The 27,947-nt window shown below is 42.9% G+C and overlaps 2 protein-coding genes across 3 annotated transcripts; one reads left to right on the forward strand and one right to left on the reverse strand.

Moving 5' to 3' along the window:
• Window positions 1-13,931: 13,931 nt before the first annotated feature.
• On the reverse strand, window positions 13,932-17,119 carry cebpg (CCAAT enhancer binding protein gamma). 2 transcript variants are annotated; one of them, XM_079282121.1, is made up of 3 exons: window positions 16,980-17,097; window positions 15,649-15,658; window positions 13,932-15,601 (listed from the first exon to the last, which is right to left on the reverse strand). In XM_079282121.1, the coding sequence occupies exon 3, from the start codon at window positions 15,562-15,564 to the stop codon at window positions 15,088-15,090; it is 477 nt and encodes a 158-aa protein (XP_079138247.1). In that variant the 5' UTR covers window positions 15,565-15,601; window positions 15,649-15,658; window positions 16,980-17,097; the 3' UTR covers window positions 13,932-15,087. The 2 variants fall into 2 exon arrangements, with proteins under 2 accessions (XP_079138247.1, XP_079138246.1); XM_079282120.1 differs by having other exon boundaries at window positions 13,932-15,658; window positions 16,980-17,119.
• An 8,670-nt stretch (window positions 17,120-25,789) lies between these two features.
• Window positions 25,790-27,921, forward strand: cebpa (CCAAT enhancer binding protein alpha). The gene has a single exon (XM_079281981.1). The coding sequence runs from the start codon at window positions 25,939-25,941 to the stop codon at window positions 26,860-26,862; it is 924 nt and encodes a 307-aa protein (XP_079138107.1). The 5' UTR covers window positions 25,790-25,938; the 3' UTR covers window positions 26,863-27,921.
• Window positions 27,922-27,947: the final 26 nt, after the last annotated feature.

Consider the following 27,947-nt stretch of genomic DNA (forward strand, 5'->3'; position numbering starts at 1 on the left):
ACATCCCATTACAATACATTACATTACATTACATTATATCCCAATACATTACATAACATTACATTATATCGGACAGTTGAACGGATTTCAGGCGATGAGCCCCGCCCCCTCTCCGGCACGATTCGCGCGAATCGCGCCTCGTTTGGTGTGAACACGGCATCAGACTCAGTTAGACCCCTAACTGTCTTAAAGCTGCCTTCTCTCTAGTGTCCACCAGGGGGCGACTCCTCTGGTTGTATAGAAGTCTATGAGAAAATGACAACTTCTCTCTTGATTTATTACCTCAGTAAACATTGTGAACAGTGGCGGCTGGTCAATAGAGGGCAATGGGGCATGGCCCCACCATGAGCCACACAAAAAAACTAACAAAAAAAAAGAATTATAATAATAATAAATGATACAAATTGTCAATATTTGTGTTTTTGAACTGTGGAATGTATCCAGTAATATGTGTAAAATGTGATATCTGCGCAAAATATATGCTTTTCAAGCTCGTCCTCTCTGTCTGTGCACGACACTCTGAGAACGCGCAGCTTGGGGGGCCTGATCGTTTTGGCCCAAAAGAGGCGGGTCTATGAAGCAGTTTAGCCAATTGCTAATTCAAGATATAAATGAGTGACATACAATTGAGCCAATCAGCGCCCTCAAATAGATTCAGCGTGGGGCAGAACGATCAGACCCCCTCGCTGCGCGTTCTCGTCAGGAGAAGTCTCTACAGGCGAGCACTCCTCCTCCAAGATCCGTTTGAGAGGAGAACTTTGAGGAGATTCTGCAGCCAAAGAGCTGATATCAGATCAGCCTGACCTCACAATCAGACAGCAGACTCGCGGGAAAGGGAAGCAGTACATGAAGCTTCTGTACTAGCTGAACACCAGACAGGTTAGCTAGCTGGATGACGTCATGCTAATCATTTATTCAGCTTTAAAACAACGGGGACGGATCCAGCACGGACAGTTACAGGAGTGAGGGATGAGGAGGTAAGGAAACATGAGAACACCAGGGTAGTTAGTGAGGGATGAGGAGGTAAGGAAGCATGAGAACACCAGGGTAGGGAGTGAGGGATGAGGAGGTAAGGAAGCATGAGAACACCAGGGTAGGGAGTGAGGGATGAGGAGGTAAGGAAACATGAGAACACCAGGGTAGGGAGTGAGGGATGAGGAGGTAAGGAAGCATGAGAACACCAGGGTAGGGAGTGAGGGATGAGGAGGTAAGGAAGCATGAGAACACCAGGGTAGGGAGTGAGGGATGAGGAGGTAAGGAAACATGAGAACACCAGGGTAGGGAGTGAGGGATGAGGAGGTAAGGAAACATGAGAACACCAGGGTAGGGAGTGAGGGATGAGGAGGTAAGGAAACATGAGAACACCAGGGTAGGGAGTGAGGGATGAGGAGGTAAGGAAACATGAGAACACCAGGACACACATGAGAACTCTGTCAAGCTACATATTAGACAAAGTGAACATCTTTTCTTCTACATAGTTGTCCTCAGTCTCATCTGCTTAACTTGGTCATGGAGGCATCAACATGTAATAGAGATGTTAAATTAACAGTGAAAACTCATCATCGCTTAATTTAACATCAGTATTCATAATTACACTTCATGTTTACTTCTCCTGATCTTTACCTCCTATAACAAGGTCCATAGGGGCATCTCAATAAATGAACATGTTATATTATATTATATAAGTGTTATTTACTGATTGTTTTCGTGTTGGAATACATGTTAAATATTTAACTGCCAAGTAATAATGTGTGTTTGATACTTTAATTTTTTTGCATTAAATCATACTGGGATGTTTGCTGAAATTGATAGGACGGCCCTAGAACATGTTCCACCAGCCGCCACTGATTGTAAACATGAGTTTATGTCTCAATCTCTAGTTTCAAGTCTTCTTCAATACAGCATGATGTTCATTTTGTACATTATGGTCCATTTAGAGTCACACAGACCATAAAGCAGGGGATGCTTTAGGGCGGGGCTACACGCTGATTGACAGGTCTCCACAAACCAACGAGAGACGAGGCGTTCAATGACGCCCTCGGCGTGCCGTAGAAAGGACAGCTGCTGTCTCGCCCCCTCAGAGCCTCTGAATGTCCGACAGCAGTCAGACGGGTTATGAAACGTCTAACGGACACAAAGGTCAGACGGCGGTATGATGACACTCTTATATCAGGCCGACACGCTGCCAACTGCTGATAACACGACGCGGGCTGAAACTCTGCAGATCAGCCTGAGATTAAGTTCATCTTCTGAACCACCAACTCGTATTTTAATTTGTGAGCTGAGCTGATTGAGCAACAAAGTCCAGAACCTGCAGCCAAAACCTGGTTCAGGATTAAACTTCAGCTCTGAGGAGGAAACTTAACTGAAGCAAACATCGAACCACATGACATGAGGAATATGAATATATTCATAATAATAGTGTAATATTTGGTGCATGTACGTAAATGCACTTCACTATATTTTACTGTACTTTAACTGTACTTTACTGTACTATACTATACTTTACTGTACATTAACTGTACTTTACTTTAACTGTACTTTACTGTACTGCAATGTACTGTACTATACTATACTTTACTTTACTTTAACTGTACTTTACTGTACTATACTTTACTGTACTATACTTTACTGTACTATACTTTACTGTACTATACTTTACTTTAGCTTTACCTGTACTTTACTGTACTGTACTGTACTGTACTGTACGTTACTGTACTGTACTTTACTTTACTTGACGACTGTACTTTACTTGACTGTACTTTAACAGTACTTTACTGTACTTTACTTTAATTTAACTGTACTTTACTTTAACTGTACTTTACTGTACTTTACTGTACTTTACTTTAATTTAACTGTACTTTACTTTAACTGTACTTTACTGTACTTTACTGTACTATACTTTACTTTACTGTACTTCACTGTACTATACTATACTTTACTTTAACTTCAACTGTACTTTACTTTAACTTTACTTTACTATACTATACTTTAACTGTACTTTAACTGTACTTTAACTGTACTTTACTTTAACTGTACTTTACTGTACTTTACTGTACTTCACTATACTATACTTTACTTTACTTTACTTTAACTGTACTTTACTTTACTGTACTTCACTATACTATACTTTACTTTACTTTACTTTAACTGTACTATACTTTACTGTACTTTACTTTACTTTGCACTTTGCTTCACTAGCTTTAACTAAGGACTTTACTTACTAAATGATGAACTCAGTGAAATTTGACTCATGTCATCGATAGTGATGTCATCATTAGTGATGTCATCATTAGTGATGCGCTCAGGACCATCACAAGGTTCGAGTTTCTTATTGAAGTACTCAGCACCAACCAATCACTGATCTGGAGGAGCAGGGCCTCACGTGAATCACAGGTGAGGTGGAGTTGCTCTCTCACGAAAAAAACAACAAAAATATTAAAGTTGAATTCTACAAAAGATAAAGACAAGAAATCATGTAAATGAGTGTCAGGGTCGTGATGCGTTCACTGACACGGGAAATCAGAGAGTTAATCACTGAGAGCCAATCAGAGAGCAGGAGCAGCTTCACCCGGTCTGACACACACACACACACACGCTCACACATACACACACACACTCACACACTCACACGCACACACACTCACACACACACACACACACTCACACACACACACACACACACGCTCACACATACACACACACACTCACACACACACACACACACTCACACACACACACACACTCACACACACACACACACACACTCACACACACACACACACACACACGCTCACACATACACACACACACTCACACACACACACACACACACTCACACACACACACACACTCACACACACACACACACACACTCACACACACGCACACACACTCACACGCTCACACATACACGCACACACACTCACACACACACATACTCACACACACACACACATACTCACACACACACACACACACACACACACACACACACACACGCTCACACATACACGCACACACACTCACACACACACACACACACACACACACTCACACACGCTCACACATACACACACACACACACACACCCATACTCACACACACACACACTCACACACACACACACACACCTACACACACACTCACACACATGAGGTAACATTTAGCCTCCACTACTGAACTCGTCAGGACAGACAGACAAGTCGAGGACACATGAATGGCTCAAGTGTTGCTCAAAGGTCCCTGGGCAGTCGTTAACCCCTCCACAGACCAGCAGACCCCCAACCCAGACCCTCTGGTCTCTGCTGTGTTGAGGTTAAACTGCTGCAACGCACACACACACGATGTAGGACCTCAAACCACCTCCACTCTGGGCTGCAGTCAGTACAGAGGGGACAGAGGGGACAGAGGGGGACAGATGGGACAGAGGGGGACAGAGGGGGACAAAGGGGGACAGAGGGGACAGAGGGGGACAGAGGTGACAGAGGGGACAGAGGTGACAGAGGAGACAGAGGGGACAGAGGGGTCCAGAGGGGTCCAGAGGAGTCCAGAGGGGGACAGAGGGGGACAGAGGGGTCCAGAGGAGACAGAGGGGTCCAGAGAGGGCTAGAGGGGGACAGAGGGGGACAGAGGAGACAGAGGGGTCCAGAGGAGTCCAGAGAGGGCTAGAGGGGGACAGAGGGGGACAGAGGGGTCCAGAGGAGACAGAGGGGTCCAGAGGAGTCCAGAGAGGGCTAGAGGGGGACAGAGGGGGACAGAGGGGTCCAGAGGAGACAGAGGGGTCCAGAGGAGTCCAGAGGGGGACAGAGGGGGCTAGACGATAATTGACTTTTAAAAAACAATCAAACGAACTACGTTGTTGATGTGGACATATCTCTGTCTCTGTGTCTGTCTCTGACAAGCCTGGCAGAGCAGGATTTCCCATGATGCCATGCAGCATCCTCTAAATGAACAGAACCTCCTGAACTGTTGAACAGAATCAAACTGATCCTCCAGAGAAGTTTTCTTCTCCATGATTAATGATGATTAATGATGATTCATGATGATTCATGATGATTCATGATGATTCATGATGATTCATGATGATTCATGATGATTCATGACAGCTTCTCCTCTCCACCAGTGAATCATGTGACCTCATCAGTCATGTGTGACACTTCTTTCTGATGCTAACGTTAGCTGCAGCGCTAACCTTCCCTCCTGCCAGGCCGCAGACGCTGAGTTATGGATCCGTTTTAATCGGAGACAAACTGAAGCGATTATCCACATCCCATAATTCATCTGTGCTGCAGCAGATTCCACCAGGTCACATGACCACAAACCAGCCCCTCTATTGGCTCACATGAAGAGAATGTTTTTAAATGTTTCTCTTCACACCATCTCATTTAAATGTAGTGTGTCCGTCATATAATAAAGTTTATACAACATGCTGCTGCAGAAATCTGTTAACTTTAGTTTCTTTAAGTTATAATCTAAATCCAACTGAACATTCTGTTACAAGCAGGGCTTTAAATATATAGATATATAGAAATATATATATTTATATTAGTGCTGGGCAACGATTAAAATATTTAATCGCGATTAATCTCATTGTTATGGCAAAGTTCAGTAATGAATTATAAAGTAGTGTATTGTGCACTTTTATTTTGAAAGTGCTGCTATATGAACTAAAGGGCAATAACATTTGGTTCACGAGATGCAGGCAGCATGTTTCATACTTAATGTGAATATAATTCATACTTTGTTGGCATCTTATTCTGAAAACCGGATGTTGTCTCACGTTAATGTTTCCGCTAACTTTTAAAGTCCTTCGCTCCCGATCTGTGCGTTTGAATGTGTTTACGGTGAATGTCAGCGTAGAGCTGCACTAACATGTGAGTGTGTGTGAGTTTACCAGCGATGTCCAGTCGTCTCCAGGCAGAGCAGCGGAAGCCTTTTCTCTACGGCAACCCTGAAGGGACATCATATCTCCAATACAAAACCATAAACATGAGACAGGCTGACTACAGGGTGTTTGCTGGCTTTATCCCACTGTTCTTGTCATCCTCTTGTTGTTATGTATGTATTGTCTCTTGTCTTTCAATAAAAATAAAACAAATTATAATTATAATACATTTTAAAAATGCGTTAACGCGCGATAAAATAATTGTCGGCGTTAATTAATGAACGCGTTAACGCGAAATTAACGCGTTAACTTGTCCAGCACTAATATATATATATATATATATATATTTACATATATGTCTTCTTGTGTTTTTTTATATAATTTTACGCAGCAGTAAATTGGCAGATTTAATGTTCAGAAACACAAAATGTTGACTGTTTGAGTAAACTAATCTGACCTGATCTACAATAAAGACTAATAATGTTTCATCTTTATCTTCTTCTGATTGGGATCAAACTCGTTGGTCATAAAATCCCAAAGCAGGAGACAAATTGTCCCTTATTGACCCGCTAAGGACTCTGGAGGACTCTGGAGGACTCTGGCGGACTGCTGGTTAACCAGAACTCTATGTGGAGGTTTAGGGTCAACAGCTCTGTTTGTCTGATGGATCAGACTGAGACAGATTCACCTTCAGCCCAGTTCAGAGTCCAGACAGAGTGTGTGTGTGTGAGTGTGTGTGAGTGTGTGTGAGTGTGTGTGAGTGTGTGTGAGTGTGTGTGTGTGAGTGTGTGTGAGTGTGTGTGAGTGTGTGTGTGTGAGTGTGTGTGTGTGTGTGTGATACGATATCGTTCAGTTTCATGTCTCCGTTTATTTAACACTAAAGAATAAATCTGTGAATTGATCAAATAAATGAATCAATGATCAATCATCGTTATTTCTACTTTGATATTTTAGATGAAGACACATTTATTAAATATGACATCACTTCTGTCATAAAGGCAGTGATGTCATCCTCAGATCAGAGAGCTGATTGGTTGATCAGGTGAAGTAGGTCAGTGTCTCTTTGTGTGGAGACAGTCTGTGTTATCAGGAAGTGATAAGACACAAAGCAGCTTTCGGACCTGTCTGTCTCACAGAGAGACAGGTCTCCACTCTTCACATTAACATGTGGACTCCAGAGACCAGAATCTGCTGTCATTGTCGCTTCTCTTCCACATTGTTGAAGCTACAGAAACCGTTCCAACATCAAAATGAGCAGCTCTTTCAGGAGAGGGGTGTGCGACACTTCATGTTCTACCTCTTGTCATTTTTTTAATTATTAAGCTTTAACACATTTTCTTTGAATGGGTTTCTATGGAGAAAATGTTCAAATCCTCTTAAAATTGCAAATCCTTCTTCTTCCTCATACTTTCAGCTACAGACACCATTTCAACTTTAAAATGTTGAGAAAACCCCGAGCTATTATTGTATGATTCATCTTTTTCATATCTTTTACACTTTTTCACTCTTCATGCATAATTTTTGGTAAAAAAAGTAGCGAATGACTGTGGACTTGAAAAGATTTCCACATTTGACACAGAAGCCGTTAATTGAGAGGAAAACCAACGTTCTGACCAATGTTACATTCTACTTCAAAAACATCTTCCACAGAACACGGTACCCCATTTCTAGATCGCCAGTTAAGTCACATTTTTTACACTACAGACACAATTTTCACAGGATCTGTTCTTCAACTCATCCTTCCTCTCCAGGTCTAATATTGGAGCAACAGGAGCTACGGTTATGGGGGGTTTGAGGATTTGTTTGACAGGTGTTTCACTAATGTCCTGCTGGTCAGACTCCAGGACTTTGATGTCTCTGATCTCAATGTTTGAATTTCCTGTAAAAAAAGTCTATTTTCTTTAGTATTTTGATGTTGGGTGTTTATGTTAAGCTAAGCTAACCAGCTGCTTGCTGTAGCTTCATATATATACATATATATATCTATATATATATGTACATATATATATATATCTATATATATATGTATATATATATATCTATATATATATATATATATATATATATATATATATATATATATATATATATATATATAGATATATATAGATATATCTATATATATATATATAGATATATCTATATATATATCTATATATATATATGTACATATATATATCTATATATATATCTATATATATATATCTATATAGATATATATATATAGATATATATATATATATATCTATATATATATATCTATATATATATATATATAGATATATATATATATATATATATATATCTATATATATATATCTATATATATATATATATATATATATATATAGATATATATATATATATACATATATAATATAGTGATCTGGGTGAATACAGGATTCTGATTAGTTGCCGCCTCAAAGTCCATTACTTCCTGATAACAGACACCTGGTCGGGTTTTAACCCTTAAGCAAAGTCTTTTTACTTGGAGTCGTGAATGTGGTCCTCATCAGAGCCTCGCTACTACAGACCCTTTAATCCCACTGTGGTGGTCCTGCAGCAGTAACACAGTCTCAGGTTGAACCCTCACATGAGGCCACAGCTACAGCTCCGATTAGCTAATCCAGCTCCCAGAGGACGGAGGAGGAAGGAAGCAAAGCTGGATTGGATACGCTCACTTTATGAAGGTAATAAATTAGATTCACAGAGAGAAGGACCAGAGGGAATCATACCAAAGCAGAAGATGGAGTCTTTTAAAAAGAAAAACATGAGCTGATCTGATCTGGACGGATTCAGACTCTGAGACACGATGATGTCGACTTTAGAGAATATTAACTTGGAAAAAGAAAATGTGCATGATTGAATAGTGGACTCATGGGGTTAAAGTCTGATGTCTCATTACACACACACACACACACACACACACACACACTCACACACACACACACACACACACACACACACACACACACACACACACACACACACACACACACACACACACACACACACACACACACACACACACACACAACGCCTGCTGAGGGATTGATGGTCTCCAGCTCTGAGTGGAGCAGCAATGAGAAACAGCTCTGACAAAGAGAGAATAAACATTAGGTTTGATTCTGTAGTTTGATAACACAGTTGGTCTCCACATTCACTGAACATCTTTATTGATTTCTACGTCGTCAAAATGCTGATCCTTCATTGAAAAAGGCCTCAAAAGAGACACGCAAGACAACCACGAAGACATGAAAAACAACTATGAAGACACGCAAAACAATTTAAAAAGAGACGCAAAGCAATTACAAACACACAAAACAACCACAAAAAGGTGCAACACAACCACAAAGAGATGCAAACAACCAAGAAAAGGTGCAAAACAACCAAAGAAAGCCGCCAAACAACCTCAAAGAGACGCAGAACAACTACAAAGAGATGCAAAACAACCAAAAAAAGGCGCAAAACAACCTTAAAGAGATGAGATGCAAAACAATCAAAAAGAGACGCAAAGCAATTACAAAGACACACAGAACAACCACACAAAGGCGCAACACAACCACAAAGAGATGCAAACAACCACAAAAAGGCTCCAAACAACCTCAAAGAGACGCAGAACAACTACAAAGACATGCAAAGCAACCACAAAGACACGCAAAACAATCAAAAAGAGACGCAAAGCAACAACAGAGAGATTCAAAATAACTACAAAGAGACACAAAACAACTCCAAAGAGATACAAAACAACCACAAAGAGACGCAGAACAACCACAAAGAGACGCAAAGCAACCACAAAGAGATGCAGAACAACCACAAAGAGACGCAAAACAACCACAAAGAGATGCAGAACAACCACAAAGAGATGCAGAACAACCACAAAGAGATGCAGAACAACCACAAAGAGATGCAGAACAACCACAAAGAGACGCAGAACAACCACAAAGAGATGCAGAACAACCACAAAGAGATGCAGAACAACCACAAAGAGACGCAGAACAACCACAAAGAGACGCAGAACAACCACAAAGAGATGCAGAACAACCACAAAGAGATGCAAAACAACCACAAAGAGATGCAGAACAACCACAAAGAGATGCAGAACAACCACAAAGAGATGCAGAACAACCACAAAGAGACGCAGAACAACCACAAAGAGACGCAGAACAACCACAAAGAGATGCAGAACAACCACAAAGAGATGCAGAACAACCACAAAGAGATGCAGAACAACCACAAAGAGACGCAGAACAACCACAAAGAGACGCAGAACAACCACACAGAGGTGCAGAACAACCACAAAGAGACGCAGAACAACCACAAAGAGATGCAGAACAACCACAAAGAGATGCAAAGCAACCACAAAGAGATGCAGAACAACCACAAAGAGACGCAGAACAACCACAAAGAGATGCAGAACAACCACAAAGAGATGCAGAACAACCACAAAGAGACGCAGAACAACCACAGAGACGCAGAACAACCACAAAGAGACGCAGAACAACCACAAAGAGATGCAAAGCAACCACAAAGAGATGCAAACAACCAAGAAAAGGTGCAAAACAACCAAAGAAAGCCGCCAAACAACCTCAAAGAGACGCAGAACAACTACAAAGAGATGCAAAACAACCAAAAAAAGGCGCAAAACAACCTTAAAGAGATGAGATGCAAAACAATCAAAAAGAGACGCAAAGCAATTACAAAGACACACAGAACAACCACACAAAGGCGCAACACAACCACAAAGAGATGCAAACAACCACAAAAAGGCTCCAAACAACCTCAAAGAGACGCAGAACAACTACAAAGACATGCAAAGCAACCACAAAGACACGCAAAACAATCAAAAAGAGACGCAAAGCAACAACAGAGAGATTCAAAATAACTACAAAGAGACACAAAACAACTCCAAAGAGATACAAAACAACCACAAAGAGACGCAAAATAACTACAAAGAGAAGCAAAACAACTACAAAGAGATGCAGAACAACCACAAAGAGACACAAAATAACTACAAAGAGAAGCAAAACAACTACAAAGAGATGCAGAACAACCACAAAGAGACGCAAAGCAACCACAAAGAGATGCAGAACAACCACAAAGAGACGCACAACAACCACAAAGAGATGCAGAACAACCACAAAGAGATGCAGAACAACCACAAAGAGATGCAGAACAACCACAAAGAGATGCAGAACAACCACAAAGAGACGCACAACAACCACAAAGAGATGCAGAACAACCACAAAGAGATGCAGAACAACCACAAAGAGATGCAGAACAACCACAAAGAGATGCAGAACAACCACAAAGAGACGCAGAACAACCACAAAGAGACGCAGAACAACCACAAAGAGATGCAGAACAACCACAAAGAGACGCAGAACAACCACAAAGAGATGCAGAACAACCACAAAGAGATGCAAAGCAACCACAAAGAGATGCAGAACAACCACAAAGAGACGCAGAACAACCACAAAGAGATGCAGAACAACCACAAAGAGATGCAGAACAACCACAAAGAGACGCAGAACAACCACAGAGACGCAGAACAACCACAAAGAGACGCAGAACAACCACAAAGAGATGCAAAGCAACCACAAAGAGACGCAGAACAACCACAAAGAGATGCAGAACAACCACAAAGAGATGCAAAGCAACCACAAAGAGACGCAGAACAACCACAAAGAGATGCAAAGCAACCACAAAGAGATGCAGAACAACCACAAAGAGATGCAGAACAACCACAAAGAGATGCAAAGCAACCACAAAGAGACGCAGAACAACCACAAAGAGATGCAGAACAACCACAAAGAGATGCAAAGCAACCATAAAGAGACGCAGAACAACCACAAAGAGATGCAAAGCAACCACAAAGAGATGCAGAACAACCACAAAGAGATGCAAAGCAACCACAAAGAGATGCAGAACAACCACAAAGAGATGCAAAGCAACCACAAAGAGACGCAGAACAACCACAAAGAGATGCAAAGCAACTATAAAGAGACGCAGAACAACCACAAAGAGATGCAAAGCAACCACAAAGAGACACAAAACAACCACAAAGAGACACAGAACTAGAAAGAGACGCAAAACAACTAGAAAGAGACGCAAAACAACCACAAAGAGATGCAAAACAACCACAAAGAGACACAAAACAGTGGGAAAAAAGCAGAGAGGTGTTGGTGGACATTGTCTCTTGACCTCAGAATGAGGTCGGGGAGGTGAGAGGACATGAGGTGTCTCCAGATCTGCTCACAAAGAGAACATTCCCATCATTTGAGCTCATTGACATTCAGATCAGCGTTTATCTTGTTTATGAGTTGTGAAACGTGGAATAAATCAGTGAAGCTGCCAAAGTGACGTCATCCAGTCCTCCTTGAAGCAGGTCACCTGTGAAGCAGGTCCTCCATGAAGCAGGTCCTCCGTGAAGCACACTCACACACACTCACACACACACTCACACACACACACACACACTCACTCACACACTCACACACACACACACTCACACACACACACACACACACACACACAGGTTTATTACCGTGTTATTCTATTGATGTGTAACTTGATGGTTACATCATCTTTCAGTTTTCAGGTCATGTGACTAAACTACAAAAGCAGTGCATGTGAATGAGTGTCCTCACTAGTATAGAGATGTGAGTGTGTTTGTCCCTGCACTCTAAGAGGCAGAAGAAGCAGAAGAGGAGAACATGTGTTCCAGATGTTTGAGGAGAAACGTTCTCTGCCAGATTCTCTGAGGAGGTGATTTTAAACCAACGGTTTTGGCGACGGACGATGAGCCATCACTCACTTTAATGTTTGAAGATTTAAAACTTTTCATGTGAGAAACACACACACACACACCTAGACCCACCCACACACACACACAGGTGAACCACAGAGCCGACCTTTGATTGGTTGTTTGTTCAGCTGTTACCATGACGACCGTCTTCCCACTGAAGGAGAGCCGAGCATCCATTAGAGGTGAAGAGAGGTCATGTGACACGTGGTGCCTTCAAGGACACCAGTTTCAATCCGAGACACTACCTGGAGCAGTGCATCATGGGAAGATCTGAATCACACGTCAACACTTTATTAATTTTATACTTTTGACGATTGAAACGTCTTCAGGTTCTTTATCCACGAGACGAGATCTGTTTACTTCAGTAAGAAGATAAAGTATTTAAATATCCTCCGATGTGTTTAATGTTCCATCTTTAACGCTTAATGTTGAATACACGTAATAAATCAGACTCGTGTTTAATCCTCCATGCCTCCTCTGGTTACCTCGTGTTTAACCTCACATTGCTATGAATTGTGGGTAAAGTCTCATCTAATGCTGATTTATGCTGCGTTCACACCAAACGCGTCACGAATTATTCACGCGAGTAGATTACGTACGAAGTCTGCACCGACGCCATGAGACTGGCGCGGCGCGAATTCGCCCCCAAAAGCGTGAGTTGAAATTTTTCAACTTCTGTGACATAATCGCGTGACGCTGTGGCGCGATAGCCTATCAGCGTTGAGTTGCTCCCCCTGTCATCACTGACTTCCTGCCGTTGTTGAATCAGGAAATAAATCCTGTAGCCGTCTGTGTTCACGCAGAGCTCTACGATCAAATCAGCATCATTACGTAGTTATGTCGGAGTCCCCGGTTGTCTGTCACGGAGCTCATCTGGACGATGTTGTGAACCAGACATGACGGCGTTGAGTTTCCCGGGATATCTGTGACTTCCACAGCACGTACTAAGCAGAAAGAGGATATTTTTTCATGGTTAATGGCGGACAGTTGAGCGGCTTTCAGGGCGATAAGCCCCGCCCCCTCTCCGGCGGTCCCGGCGTCTTGACCGGCGGCCGATGAATCGTCTTGGTGTGAACACAGCGTCACAGGACGAGTTCATGAAGGATCCGAATGTCTTCCGGTGTCACCTGTAACCTCAACATTGTGTGTGACCGATGAAACAGAATTAAAACACATTTAGAATAAAAAACAAACACCTGTATGAACTTTTCTACTGAGTTTTAATTTAAATGCACGTTACCCAGAATCCTGTGCTATAAAACGCTGAGCGAGCACAAAGAGATGCTGCCCAGCAACATTCAGACAGAAGACATCCAGACTCATGCAGAGACTCAGTAAACATGCTGCTGGACACGAGTAGAAAACACCACGTAGAAAAGTAGAAACACGGCAGCGTTCCAACATAAGTAGAAACGCCGACAGTGTTCCAACAAACAAACATCCGTTGATGATTTGGCTCAAATATGAACGTTGTTAGAACGTTGGAGACGTTTGAGCGTCGTTGGAACGCTGGTTGAACGGTAAACGTTGTGCTGAGCGGCTCTGGAGCAGCAGGACTCAGACAGACAACAACATTCCTGGTTGAAGCTGAAGCTCCTGAAGAAAACACTCCACGCCCGCTAAAGCTCTTATAATTATAAGCCCCGCCCCCTCTGTGTCGTGCTGGGTTTAATTAAAGATGCGAGGTGTCGGGGTCCGCCCAGCAACGCAACGCAACCACCACACCCCCACACACACACACACACACACGATTATTTGTAGAAACAGAGTTGATATCATTTAATCAACAATGAATAAAAACACTCAAACATGTTGCAGCTTCTCTCTTTGTTATTATGAATATTTCACTCCAATCACTAAGAGATGAATGAGTGATGTTGAACGTGATCATCAGATATGTTTATCTTTGAGTGTCTGAGGACTTTAGGAGGCGACGGTGAGTTCCAATAACTGGTAGATTGATCAGCTGATCATAGATTTGTGTTTTTCTGTATAAATACGGACTGTTAAAGTAAAGTGATCGTTCTAGACGTTAGAACAGAAACACGCATGTATAAAAAGAAGAACCATCCAAACTGTGGAGGACAAAGAGTTCTGGTTCCTCCAGACGTCCTCCGATCAACAACGTGTTCAATCCTTTGGTCTGTTGGTTCAGAGTTCAGCTTTCTGTCTCACATCAAAGTCCAAAGACTGAAATCAATAAATTATATGAATAGATTTGACCGATATGTCAGAAAATTTAAAATAAATCAAAAAAACGTTTACATGACCCAGGAGGATTGTGGGAAACATTTCGCCAGAAGAGAAGATTAAATGAACGAAAGTGAAGATGTGACAGCAAAAAAAAAAAAAGCAGCATAATCAAAAAGTCCCCCCTGTGGCCCCGCCCCCCTCACTGCCCGTTGGCGGAGGTGTCGTTGGGGTTGTGGGCGGGGCTTGAGCGCCCGCCGTTGCCGGCGGGCGGCTGCACGTTGTCGGCCAGGTTGTGGGCGTGCTCCAGGAAGAGGTCTTTGAGCACGCTCAGCTCTTTGCTCAGAAGTTTGATTTTGGCCTCCAGCCGCTCGTTCTCCTCCTTCAGCTCGTTGACGCGCTGCTGCGTGTCCATCGCCTTCTGCTTGCTGCGCATGCGGCTCTTCTTCACCGCCAGGTTGTTGCGCTCGCGGCGCTGCCGGTACTCGTCGCTGTCCTTCTCCGCCGAGGGTTTCTTCATCTCGCTGCTGGGGGGCGGGGCCTTAAGGACGCCCACGGCCGAGGGGAGGAGCTTGTGGACCCGCTGGAGGCCAGCTACAGACGCGGTGGTCTGACTCTGGATGACGCTCACGCCGTTGTGCTCGGTTGTGGTGAGTTTCGCCTGCGACGGCCGGCTCATCTGGGATGTGTTGCCTTCAGGTGCTGATCTCTGCGTTCTCCTCAGGTGTACGGGAGGAAAACAGGAAGCAGAAGACTCTTCAACTCGATGGAGCCTAGAGGACAACAACAAATCAATAAATGAGTTATCAGGACACCGATTATTTCACATGTATAGAAGAATATATTACAACTTCTATAACTTGTGATAAACACTGGAAAACATGCCGTTATTCTCCATCACCAAATGTTCCCTTATTCACTACTAAATGTTCCCTTATTCTCCACTAAATGTTCCCTTATTCTCCACTAAATGTTCCCTTATTCTCCACTAAATGTTCCCTTATTCTCCACTAAATGTTCCCTTATTCTCCACTAAATGTTCCCTTATTCTCCACTAAATGTTCCTTTATTCTCTTCCAAGTGTTCCCTTATTCTCTTCCAAGTGTTCCCTTATTCTATTCCAACTGTTCCCTTATTCTCTTCCAAGTGTTCCCTTATTCTCCTCCAAGTGTTCCCTTATTCTCCACCAAATGTTCCCTTATTCTCCACCAAATGTTCCCTTATTCTCCACCAAATGTTCCCTTATTCTCCACCAAATGTTCCCTTATTCTCCACCAAATGTTCCATTATTCTCCACTAAATCTTCCCATATTCAGTATTTCCCTCCATCTCCCTTCACAGTGAAGTAAAACCTCTGTCTTTACATCTACATTCATCCTGCAGAGACTCAGCTGACCTGATTACATCGATCATCACCCCCCCCCCCCCCCCCCCATCATGTTCCTTGTAAAGAATGACGTCATGGCCGTTCGACTGTTCTCATTGGCCAATAAACAGCTTCAATATGTGGCCGTATTCGATATGAAAACATGCTCTACAGTGGCCTTTATTATTCGGTCAATTAGCAGCGCTCATTCTGATTGGTCGACGCGTTGCCATGCAGCCAAAGTCAGCTGGGTGGTGCGCAGGGAAAAGAACTCCGGGTAGAAACAAACGAGCAGAGGTTGTTGCCTGATGTTGCATCATCGAGAGAGAGAGAGACACACACACACAGGTAGAGAGACAGACAGGGGAACTCCGGAGTCATACGAGGAGAAGAAGAAGCTCATCTTTTACGATACTTTAAATAATATCGGATTCAACTCATTAAACATCACTAAAACACGGACGACACGCTTGATTTCATGAATTTTAGAGCACTTTTCTGCAACATTTATGTGAGTGTAAGCAGCTTTAATGTCCTCTCAATCAACCTTAAGGTCCAATAGATAAATAGAGCCGATAAAAGGTGTCTAAATGTGATTTTAAACGCATAAAAAACTTCGTTTTCACTTTGACGCTCACTAGCCAGTTAGCTTAGTTAGCTTCAGGTGCTAATGAGCCTCTAAAGCTAAGCTAGCCGTTAGCGCTGCGAGTTAAAAAACACCGGTTTACCTTCACGGAACCTTCAGGACTCGACCATCCGTTAAAAGTAGAGACCGTCACCGTAGAAACCAGAGAAACCGGGAGTTTGTTCCGTGTCTATCTGTTTTTGTTTGGAACAACATGGACGAGGAGAACAGCGATTGCGAAATCTCTATTACCATGTACGGTCATGTGCGGGCTCAGCCAATCAGAGGCCAGGTGGGCGGAGGTGAAGCGGACGGTTGGCCAATGACGAGAGAGTGATGCAATGCACTCTGTGAATGACGTGTGATTCCTCCAATAAGGAGCGGGTGTGTTTTTCTGGAACGTGAGGTTTGTCAAATTAGTTCATAAAGATATGAATTCATGTGTGAATGACGACATTTAATGTCGTTATACACGTTATATGTATAGTACTACTAATATCTGTTAATGGTATAATAACGTGTACTATGTCACAGCAATGATATCAATATTTAGATATATTTCTAAACAGGATGATGAATCTTTATCGTGATGTATGAGAGACAATAAAGACATGCATTTTTGTTCCTGTTTGATGACGTCATGATGATGAATGAAAAGTTTCGCTTTTGGATTCTTAGAAAGAAGAAAACGTTCTTCTGATGATAACTATAATTATACTTTTGATTTTTTGATTTGATTTATTTGTATAAAACAATGTAAATACATGTATAAATATAAAAATACAAATAATACAAATAAATACATTAAAAAATACAGGGTGACACAAAAAAGCGAAAAACACTTGTTTCCATTGTGGCCCACAGAAGGGAAAAAACACAGACAAACATGACGACTTTTTAAATGAAAAAGAAATTTAAAAAATGATACTAATAATAAATAAATTGGTTGTTATCTTGACGGGCCATTTCATGGTAAAAAAATTGCTTAACCCTGATTTTAAAAACCGGTTTAGAATCGCTGGCCTTGATGTGACTAGGGAGGCTGTTCCACAGCTTTGCACCCGTGAACTCAAAAGAAGTAGATCCGAAGGTCTTTACATGTGGAATGACGAAGGACAAGGTGCTGGACCTAGTATTGTGGTAGGAAGAATTTAGTTTAAATGAACCTGATAAATATTCAGGGGCCTGGTTATTGACAATATTGAACATATGGTTGAGTTTGAGTTGTTGAACTCTAAGATTCATGGGCAGCATATTGACCTGTCTGAATTGAGTAGGACCTATGTGTGTCCTAGGATGAGCATTAAGGAGGAAACGTATGATTTTGTTCTGCATAATCTGTAACCTCGCCTGATTTGTCTTGGTCAGGCCAGAGTACCAAGAAGAGCTGGCATAGTCCATATGACACTGGATTAAAGCTGATGTGAGTAGCCTTTTTGTTTGAAGATCTAAATGTTTGGCCTGCCTATATAGGAATTTCAATTTTGCACTAGATTTGCTGATAACTTTATCCGCTATGTGATCACCCGATAAGGTCTGATCTAGCTCCAGACCAATGTATTTAACACAGGATTTACTGCTGATAACAGTACCAGCACAGGCTACATCGATAGTGTCATTAACCAGGAGTCGTCTTTTGGATCCGAACAAGATCGATTCAGTCTTTCCTAAGTGGAGAGACAGTTTGTTGTCTATCAACCATTCTCTCACCGACTCAAGTTGAGAGGACAGGGTTTGCTGTATTTCTGCTACATTTTTGCCAGCTACCAACAAAGCAGAATCATCAGCATACAACAGCAGCTTGCAGTTAACTGCTGAGGGCATATCATTGACATATATGAGAAATAGAAGGGGACCCAGGATTGACCCCTGGGGAACCCCGCATGTAACTATAGCTGGAGTAGACAGGGTGCCCCCTACATCTACTACCTGCAGCCTTCCATCAAGGTAGGATTTGAACCAGGCTATGGTTGGTTCATTAAATCCTAAGGCTTCTAATTTGAGTAGGAGAATTTTGTGATCCACAGTATCAAAGGCTTTTTGTAGATCTAGAAGAGTCATACCTGTGTAGTTGCCTTTGTCTTGCTCATGTTTGACATAGTCCAATAAGTGGATCAAGCAAGTATCTGTGGAGTATTGTGATCTAAATCCAGATTGGAACTCATATAAGAGTTTACTATCACTTAAATAGTGATTGACTTGTTCGTATACTATTTTCTCTACTACACAGTCTGAGTACTACACAGTCTGAGTACTACACTTTCTGAGTACTACACAGTCTGAGTACTACACTTTCTGAGTACTACACTTTCTGAGTACTACACTTTCTGAGCACTACACAGTCTGAGTACTACACAGTCTGAGTACTACACTTTCTGAGTACTATACTTTCTGAGCACTACACAGTCTGAGTACGACACAGTCTGAGTACTACACAGTCTGAGTACTACACTTTCTGAGTACTACACTTTCTGAGCACTACACAGTCTGAGTACTACACAGTCTGGGTACTACACTTTCTGAGTACTACACTGTCTGAGTACTACACTTTCTGAGTACTACACTGTCTGAGTACGACACAGTCTGAGTACTACACTTTCTGAGTACTACACTTTCTGAGTACTACACAGTCTGAGTACTACACTTTCTGAGTACTACACTGTCTGAGTACTACACTTTCTGAGTACTACACTGTCTGAGTACTACACTGTCTGAGTACTACACAGTCTGAGTACTACACAATCTGAGTACTACACTTTCTGAGTACTACAATGTCTGAGTACTACACTTTCTGAGTACTACACAGTCTGAGTAGTACACTGAGTCCTACACAATCTGAGTACGACACTTTCTGAGTACTACACTGTCTGAGTACTACACTTTCTGAGTACTACACAGTCTGAGTACTACACTGAGTCCTACACAATCTGAGTACTACACTGTCTGAGTACTACACAGAGTACTACACTGTCTGAGTACTACACCATCTGAGTACTAAGGTCTGAGTCTCATGCTGGATCAGACTTTTTCAGGACCAGAATGTGAGCAGAGACGGAAACAAGGACAGGAAGAGATGTGGGACCGAAAATAAAGGGCAGATCCACAGAACGGGATCAGGTCTGAGTCTGGATCAGGTCTGAGTCTGGATCAGGTCTTCAGTCTTCAGTCGACAGAAGGCGCACTGGTTCCTCCGCAGCCTCCAGAGCCGTGACATGAACTCTTTAGCCCCGCTCCCCCCGCACGGAGCCCCGGTCTCTCGCTCTGAGATCCAGCTCACATCAGCTCCAATGAACTCACATAAATCATTTAGAGGGAAAATAATGAATTTATATGAATTATTCAGGCAAACCATTCAGAAATATTTTAATATTTTTTTCACATAATAAGAAAAGACAATAAAATAAATAAATACACTGTTGTAGTTATTTATCTATAATTCAGTCTTAAAATAATATATATATTATATACATTATAATGTCTCACACATCATCACACATTCATAACATGTGGATCATAAACTTAATAACACGTTAATAACGTGTTAATGATCCTCCCTCACTTTGATGTGTGCCGCTCCCTCGTCACCAGACGTTCTCTAATCCGTCACTTCAACAAGCAATGAATACTGAGCCTCATAATCCATAATTCATGGAGGACTTTAGACTCACGGAGACCAGTAGACCGGGTCCGGCTCCTTCAAGGTCTCTGTGGGACTTTAGTGGATCTGGTTCAGTTTTGTCAGAAGAAAAAACTGTTCAGTGGAAATGATTCTACTTTACTTCGCCTCCGTAAAACGTCTGTGTGTGTGTTTTAGTGTACGCGTGTTTGAGTGTGCGTGTTTTAGTGTACGCGTGTTTGAGTGTGCGTGTTTTAGTGTACGCGTGTTTGAGTGTGCGTGTTTTAGTGTACGTGTGTTTGAGTGTGCGTGTTTTAGTGTACGCGTGTTTTAGTGTACGCGTGTTTGAGTGTGCGTGTTTTAGTGTACGCGTGTTTTAGTGTACGCGTGTTTTAGTGTACGCGTGTTTGAGTGTGTGTGTTTTAGTGTACGCGTGTTTTAGTGTACGCGTGTTTTAGTGTACGCGTGTTTGAGTGTGCGTGTTTTAGTGTACGCGTGTTTTAGTGTACGCGTGTTTGAGTGTGCGTGTTTTAGTGTACGCGTGTTTTAGTGTACGCGTGTTTGAGTGTGCATGTTTTAGTGTACGCGTGTTTTAGTGTACGCGTGTTTGAGTGTGTGTGTTTTAGTGTACGCGTGTTTTAGTGTGCGCGTGTTTTAGTGTGTGTGTTTTAGTGTACGCGTGTTTGAGTGTGTGTGTTTTAGTGTACGCGTGTTTTAGTGTGCGCGTGTTTTAGTGTGTGTGTTTTAGTGTACGCGTGTTTGAGTGTGTGTGTTTTAGTGTACGCGTGTTTGAGTGTGCATGTTTTAGTGTACGCGTGTTTTAGTGTACGCGTGTTTGAGTGTGCGTGTTTTAGTGTACGCGTGTTTAAGTGTGTGTGTTTTAGTGTACGCGTGTTTGAGTGTGCATGTTTTAGTGTACGCGTGTTTTAGTGTACGCGTGTTTGAGTGTGTGTGTTTTAGTGTACGCGTGTTTTAGTGTACGCGTGTTTGAGTGTGCGTGTTGTAGTGTACGCGTGTTTTAGTGTACGCGTGTTTTAGTGTACGCGTGTTTGAGTGTGCGTGTTTTAGTGTGCGCGTGTTTGAGTGTGCATGTTTTAGTGTACGCGTGTTTTAGTGTACGCGTGTTTGAGTGTGTGTGTTTTAGTGTACGCGTGTTTTAGTGTGCGCGTGTTTTAGTGTGCGTGTTTTAGTGTACGCGTGTTTTAGTGTACGCGTGTTTGAGTGTGCGTGTTTTAGTGTGCGCGTGTTTGAGTGTGCATGTTTTAGTGTACGCGTGTTTTAGTGTACGCGTGTTTGAGTGTGCGTGTTTTAGTGTACGCGTGTTTTAGTGTACGCGTGTTTGAGTGTGCGTGTTTTAGTGTACGCATGTTTGAGTGTGCATGTTTTAGTGTACGCGTGTTTTAGTGTACGCGTGTTTGAGTGTGTGTGTTTTAGTGTACGCGTGTTTTAGTGTGCGCGTGTTTTAGTGTGTGTGTTTTAGTGTACGCGTGTTTGAGTGTGTGTGTTTTAGTGTACGCGTGTTTGAGTGTGCATGTTTTAGTGTACGCGTGTTTTAGTGTACGCGTGTTTGAGTGTGCGTGTTTTAGTGTACGCGTGTTTGAGAGTGCGTGTTTTAGTGTGTGCGTGTTTTAGTGTGTGCGTGTGTTTTAGTGTGTCCGTGTTTTCGTGTGTGCGTGTGTTTTATTGTGTGCGTGTGTTTTAGTGTGTGTGTGTGTGTGGTTGTGTGTGTGCGTGTGTGTTTTAGTGTGTGTGTGTGTGCGCGTGTAGTTTAGTGTGTGTGCGTGCGTGTAGTTTAGTGTGTTTTAGTGTGTGTGTGTGTGCATGTGTAGTTTAGTGTGCTTAGTGTGTGTGCGCGTGTAGTTTAGTGTGTTTTAGTGCTTAGTGTGTGTGCTTGTGTAGTTTAGTGTGCTTAGTGTGTGTGCGTGTGCGTGTGTAGTTTAGTGTGCTTAGTGTGTGTGTGCGTGTAGTTTAGTGTGTTTTAGTGTGTGTGCGCGTGCGTGTGTAGTTTAGTGTGTGTGTGCGTATAGTTTAGTGTGTTTTAGTGTGTGTGTGTGTGCTTGTGTAGTTTAGTGTGCTTAGTGTGTGTGCGCGTGTAGTTTAGTGTGTTTTAGTGTGCGTGTGTAGTTTAGTGTGTTTTAGTGTGTGTGTGCGTGTGTAGTTTAGTGTGCTTAGTGTGTGTGCGCGTGCGTGTGTAGTTTAGTGTGCTTAGTGTGTGTGCGCATGTAGTTTAGTGTGTTTTAGTGTGTGTGCGCGTGCGTGTGTAGTTTAGTGTGCTTAGTGTGTGTGCGCGTGTAGTTTAGTGTGTTTTAGTGTGCGTGTGTAGTTTAGTGTGTTTTAGTGTGTGTGTGCGTGTGTAGTTTAGTGTGCTTAGTGTGTGTGTGCGTGTAGTTCAGTGTGTTTTAGTGTGTGTGCGTGTGTAGTTTAGTGTGCTTAGTGTGTGTGTGTAGTTTAGTGTGTTTTAGTGTGTGTGTGTGTGCTTGTGTAGTTTAGTGTGCTTAGTGTGTTGCGCGTGTAGTTTAGTGTGTTTTAGTGTGTGTGCGTGTGTAGTTTAGTGTGCTTAGTGTGTGTGCGCGTGTAGTTTAGTGTGTGTGCGTGTGTAGTTTAGTGTGTTTTAGTGTGTGTGTGTGTGCTTGTGTAGTTTAGTGTGCTTAGTGTGTGTGCGCGTGTAGTTTAGTGTGTTTTAGTGTGCGTGTGTAGTTTAGTGTGTTTTAGTGTGTGTGTGCGTGTGTAGTTTAGTGTGCTTAGTGTGTGTGTGCGTGTAGTTCAGTGTGTTTTAGTGTGTGTGCGTGTGTAGTTTAGTGTGCTTAGTGTGTGTGTGTAGTTTAGTGTTTTTTAGTGTGTGTGTGTGTGCTTGTGTAGTTTAGTGTGCTTAGTGTGTTGCGCGTGTAGTTTAGTGTGTTTTAGTGTGTGTGCGTGTGTAGTTTAGTGTGCTTAGTGTGTGTGCGCGTGTAGTTTAGTGTGTGTGCGTGTGTAGTTTAGTGTGCTTAGTGTGTGTGCGCGTGTGTAGTTTAGTGTTTTAGTGTGTGTGTGTGTGTGCGTGTAGTTTAGTATGTGTTTTAGTGTGTGCGTGTATAGTTTAGTGTGTTTTAGTGTGTGTGTGTGCGTGTAGTTTAGTGTGTTTTAGTGTGTGTGTGTGTAGTTTAGTATGTGTTTTAGTGTGTGTGTGTGTGCGTGTAGTTTAGTATGTGTTTTATTGTGCGTGTGTGTAGTTTAGCATGTGTTTTAGTGCATGTGTGTGTAGTTTAGTATGTGTTTTAGTGTGTGTGTGTGTGTGTAGTTTAGAATGTGTTTTAGTGTGTGTGTGTAGTTTAGAATGTGTTTTAGTGTGTGTAGTTTAGAATGTGTTTTAGTGTGTGTGTGTAGTTTAGAATGTGTTTTAGTGTGTGTGTGTAGTTTAGAATGTGTTTTAGTGTGTGTGTGTAGTTTAGTATGTGTTTTAGTGTGTGTGTGTGTAGTTTAGAATGTGTTTTAGTGTGTGTGTGTAGTTTAGTATGTGTTTTAGTGTGTGTGTGTGTGTGTGAGTGTGTGAGTGTGTGTAGTTTAGTATGTGTTTTAGTGTGTGTGTAGTTTTAGTGTGTGCGTGTAGTTTAGTGTGTGTTTTAGTGTGTTTGTGTGTGCGTGTAGTTTAGTGTGTTTTAGTGTGTGTGTGTAGTTTAGTGTGTGTTTTAGTGTGTGTGTGTGTAGTTTAGTATGTGTTTTAGTGTGTGTGTGTAGTTTAGTGTGTTTTAGTGTGTGTGTGTGTGTAGTTTAGTGTGTTTTAGTGTGTGTGTGTAGTTTAGTATGTGTTTTAGTGTGTGTGTAGTTTAGTATGTGTTTTAGTGTGTGTGTGTAGTTTAGTATGTGTTTTAGTGTGTGTGTGTGTAGTTTAGTATGTGTTTTAGTGTGTGTGTGTGTGTGTAGTTTAGTATGTGTTTTAGTGTGTGTGTGTAGTTTAGTGTGTTTTAGTGTGTGTGTGTAGTTTAGTATGTGTTTTAGTGTGTGTGTGTGTGTAGTTTAGTATGTGTTTTAGTGTGTGTGTGTAGTTTAGTGTGTTTTAGTGTGTGTGTGTAGTTTAGTATGTGTTTTAGTGTGTGCGTGTAGTTTAGTATGTGTTTTAGTGTGTGTGTAGTTTAGTGTGTGTTTTAGTGTGTGTGTGTGTGTAGTTTAGAATGTGTTTTAGTGTGTGTGTGTAGTTTAGAATGTGTTTTAGTGTGTGTGTGTAGTTTAGAATGTGTTTTAGTGTGTGTGTGTAGTTTAGAATGTGTTTTAGTGTGTGTGTGTAGTTTAGTATGTGTTTTAGTGTGTGTGTGTAGTTTAGAATGTGTTTTAGTGTGTGTGTGTGTAGTTTAGTATGTGTTTTAGTGTGTGTGTGTGTGTGTGTGAGTGTGTGAGTGTGTGTAGTTTAGTATGTGTTTTAGTGTGTGTGTAGTTTTAGTGTGTGCGTGTAGTTTAGTGTGTGTTTTAGTGTGTTTGTGTGTGCGTGTAGTTTAGTGTGTTTTAGTGTGTGTGTGTAGTTTTAGTGTGTGCGTGTAGTTTAGTGTGTGTTTTAGTGTGTTTGTGTGTGCGTGTAGTTTAGTGTGTTTTAGTGTGTGTGTGTAGTTTAGTGTGTGTTTTAGTGTGTGTGTGTAGTTTAGTATGTGTTTTAGTGTGTGTGTGTGTAGTTTAGTGTGTTTTAGTGTGTGTGTGTGTAGTTTAGTGTGTTTTAGTGTGTGTGTGTAGTTTAGTATGTGTTTTAGTGTGTGTGTGTGTAGTTTAGTATGTGTTTTAGTGTGTGTGTGTAGTTTAGTATGTGTTTTAGTGTGTGTGTGTGTGTAGTTTAGTATGTGTTTTAGTGTGTGTGTGTAGTTTAGTGTGTTTTAGTGTGTGTGTGTAGTTTAGTATGTGTTTTTGTGTGTGTGTGTGTGTGTGTGTAGTTTAGTATGTGTTTTAGTGTGTGTGTGTGTGTGTAGTTTAGTGTGTTTTAGTGTGTGTGTGTAGTTTAGTATGTGTTTTTGTGTGTGTGTAGTTTAGTATGTGTTTTAGTGTGTGTGTGTAGTTTAGTGTGTTTTAGTGTGTGTGTGTAGTTTAGTATGTGTTTTAGTGTGTGTGTAGTTTAGTGTGTGTTTTAGTGTGTGTGTGTGTAGTTTAGTATGTGTTTTAGTGTGTGTGTAGTTTAGTGTGTGTTTTAGTGTGTGTGTGTGTGTGTGTGTGTGTGTGTGTGTGTGTGTGTGTGTGTGTGTGTGTGTGTGTGTGTGTGTGTGTGCCCCTCCCTCCTGCTCTCCTATATAAACGTACTTTGACAGCTCACCGTTCACTGAGCAGCAGGACTCCTCTAGAACCCGGTCCTCTCTGCTCCGGATCAAAGGTAGAAACTGTTCTTTTCTCCCCGGACTTCGGTGCACGTCTGCCGGACTCAGTGCTCAGAGCCTCCCCCGACCCCCGTCTCTGACTTTTGTCCAAATTGGATTCTTGGAGCTCGTGTCCATGCATGCCCGGCTTTAGGTTCAACATGGAGCTCTCGAACCTGTACGAGGTCGCGCCTCGACCCCCGATGACCCACATCCAGCAGCCCTCCTCCGGCTACAGAGACCCGTCGGACCTGCAGGGCGGTGAGATCGGAGACAGCGAGACCTCCATCGACCTGAGCGCCTACATCGACCCCGCGGCTTTCAACGACGACTTCCTGGCGGACCTGTTCCACCACAGCAGCTCCCGGCAGGACAAGCTCAAGATCATGAACGGAGAGTACGAGTCGGTGCCGTGCGGTCCGGGTCCAGGTCCCCAGCAGCACTACATGTCCAACTACATGGAGTCCAAGCTGGAGCCGCTCTACGAGCACAACCCGCAGCGCATTCGACCGGTGGCCATCAAGCAGGAGCCGCGGGACGACGAGGACGTGAACCCGGGTCTGCCTCCCACCTACCACCACCCGCACCCGCACTCCCAGCAGTACTCGCAGCATCCCCAGCAGCAGCAGCCGCACCTCCAGTACCAGATCGCGCACTGCGCGCAGACCACCATGCACCTCCAGCCGGGACACCCGACTCCTCCACCGACCCCGGTGCCCAGTCCGCACCAGCACCACCATCACAACCACCACCAGCACCAGCAGCACGGCGGCCTGAAGCTGCTGGATCAGCACCGAGGAGGTGGTGGAGGGAAGTCCAAGAAGAACGTGGACAAAGGCAGTCCGGAGTACCGGCTGAGGCGCGAGCGCAACAACGTGGCCGTGCGCAAGAGCCGCGACAAGGCGAAGATACGCAACATGGAGACGCAGCACAAGGTGCTGGAGCTCAGCACCGACAACGACAGACTGAGGCGGCGGGTGGAGCACCTGACCCGCGAGCTGGACACGTTACGGGGCATCTTCAGACAGCTGCCGGACGGGTCCTTCAAACCCATGGGCAGCTGAGGGACTACCGGGGACCGGGACCGGATCGGGACAGGGACTGGACCGGACCGGGACTCTGCTGGATTTACACTCGCTAACGGTTCTACGTGTCTTCATGCGTGAGACAGACTGAGGCAGCTGGTGTTCACTGAAAAACACGAAAAACTTTCCCGAGAAACACTTTGATTCTGGAACTAAAGAGAAAAAAACACTTTTTATATAAAACAGAAACTTTGAGACACGAAGACACGAGACGCTTCATCTGTCTCCAGACTGTGGACATAAGACTCTCTCTCTCTCTCTCTCTCTCTCGCTCTCTCTCTCTCTCCCTCTCTCTCTCCCTCTCTCGCTCTCTCTCTCTCTCTCTCCCTCTAAAAGCCAATAAGCTGGTCCCTGCAGCTCCTCAGAGGAGCGCTTGTTTTCTGTGCCTTGTCCTCCACACACTCACATATCAGAGCAGCTAAAGGGGGACGGGAGGAGTCCAGACCTCCAGACCTTCATCCTGGTCCGTCTCAGACCAGAGACCTGGAGTCTGACTCCAGGTCTGTCTCACTTCAAAGGTTTGTCATGTTTGAACAGAAACAGTGATGATGATGATGATGATGATGATGATGATGATGATGATGATGATGATGATGATGCAGACTAGTTTTCATGCTTCCAAACCAGTTCAAGGAGTAAAATCTGCAGTGGGACGTTTGAGTTGTGATGATGATGATGATGATGATGATGATGATGATGATGATGATGATGATGCTTATTCATCTCAGTAACAAGGTGTCTTTCCTCTCTTTGTTCTCCAAAAGATGACGTGTTGTGTCCGTATGAACGATAATAATAACAATAATAATAATAATAATAATAATAATAACTGAGTTATGAAACGCCAAAGTGACAAAAACAAACACATAAAAACTGGAACAGAGTCTGTCTCTCCGTCGTGTGCTCTGAAAACCAGACCGCTCTGGACCTGCAGCTCTAGACCTGCAGCTCTATACCAGCAGCTCTAGACCTGCAGCTCTAGACCTGCAGCTGTAGACCTGCAGCTGTAGATCTGCAGCTGTAGACCTGCAGCTGTAGATCTGCAGCTGTAGACCTGCAGCTCT

The sequence above is a fragment of the Melanostigma gelatinosum genome (genome assembly GCF_949748355.1).
Source record: "Melanostigma gelatinosum genome assembly, chromosome: 2".
NCBI classification, from domain to species: domain Eukaryota; kingdom Metazoa; phylum Chordata; class Actinopteri; order Perciformes; family Zoarcidae; genus Melanostigma; species Melanostigma gelatinosum.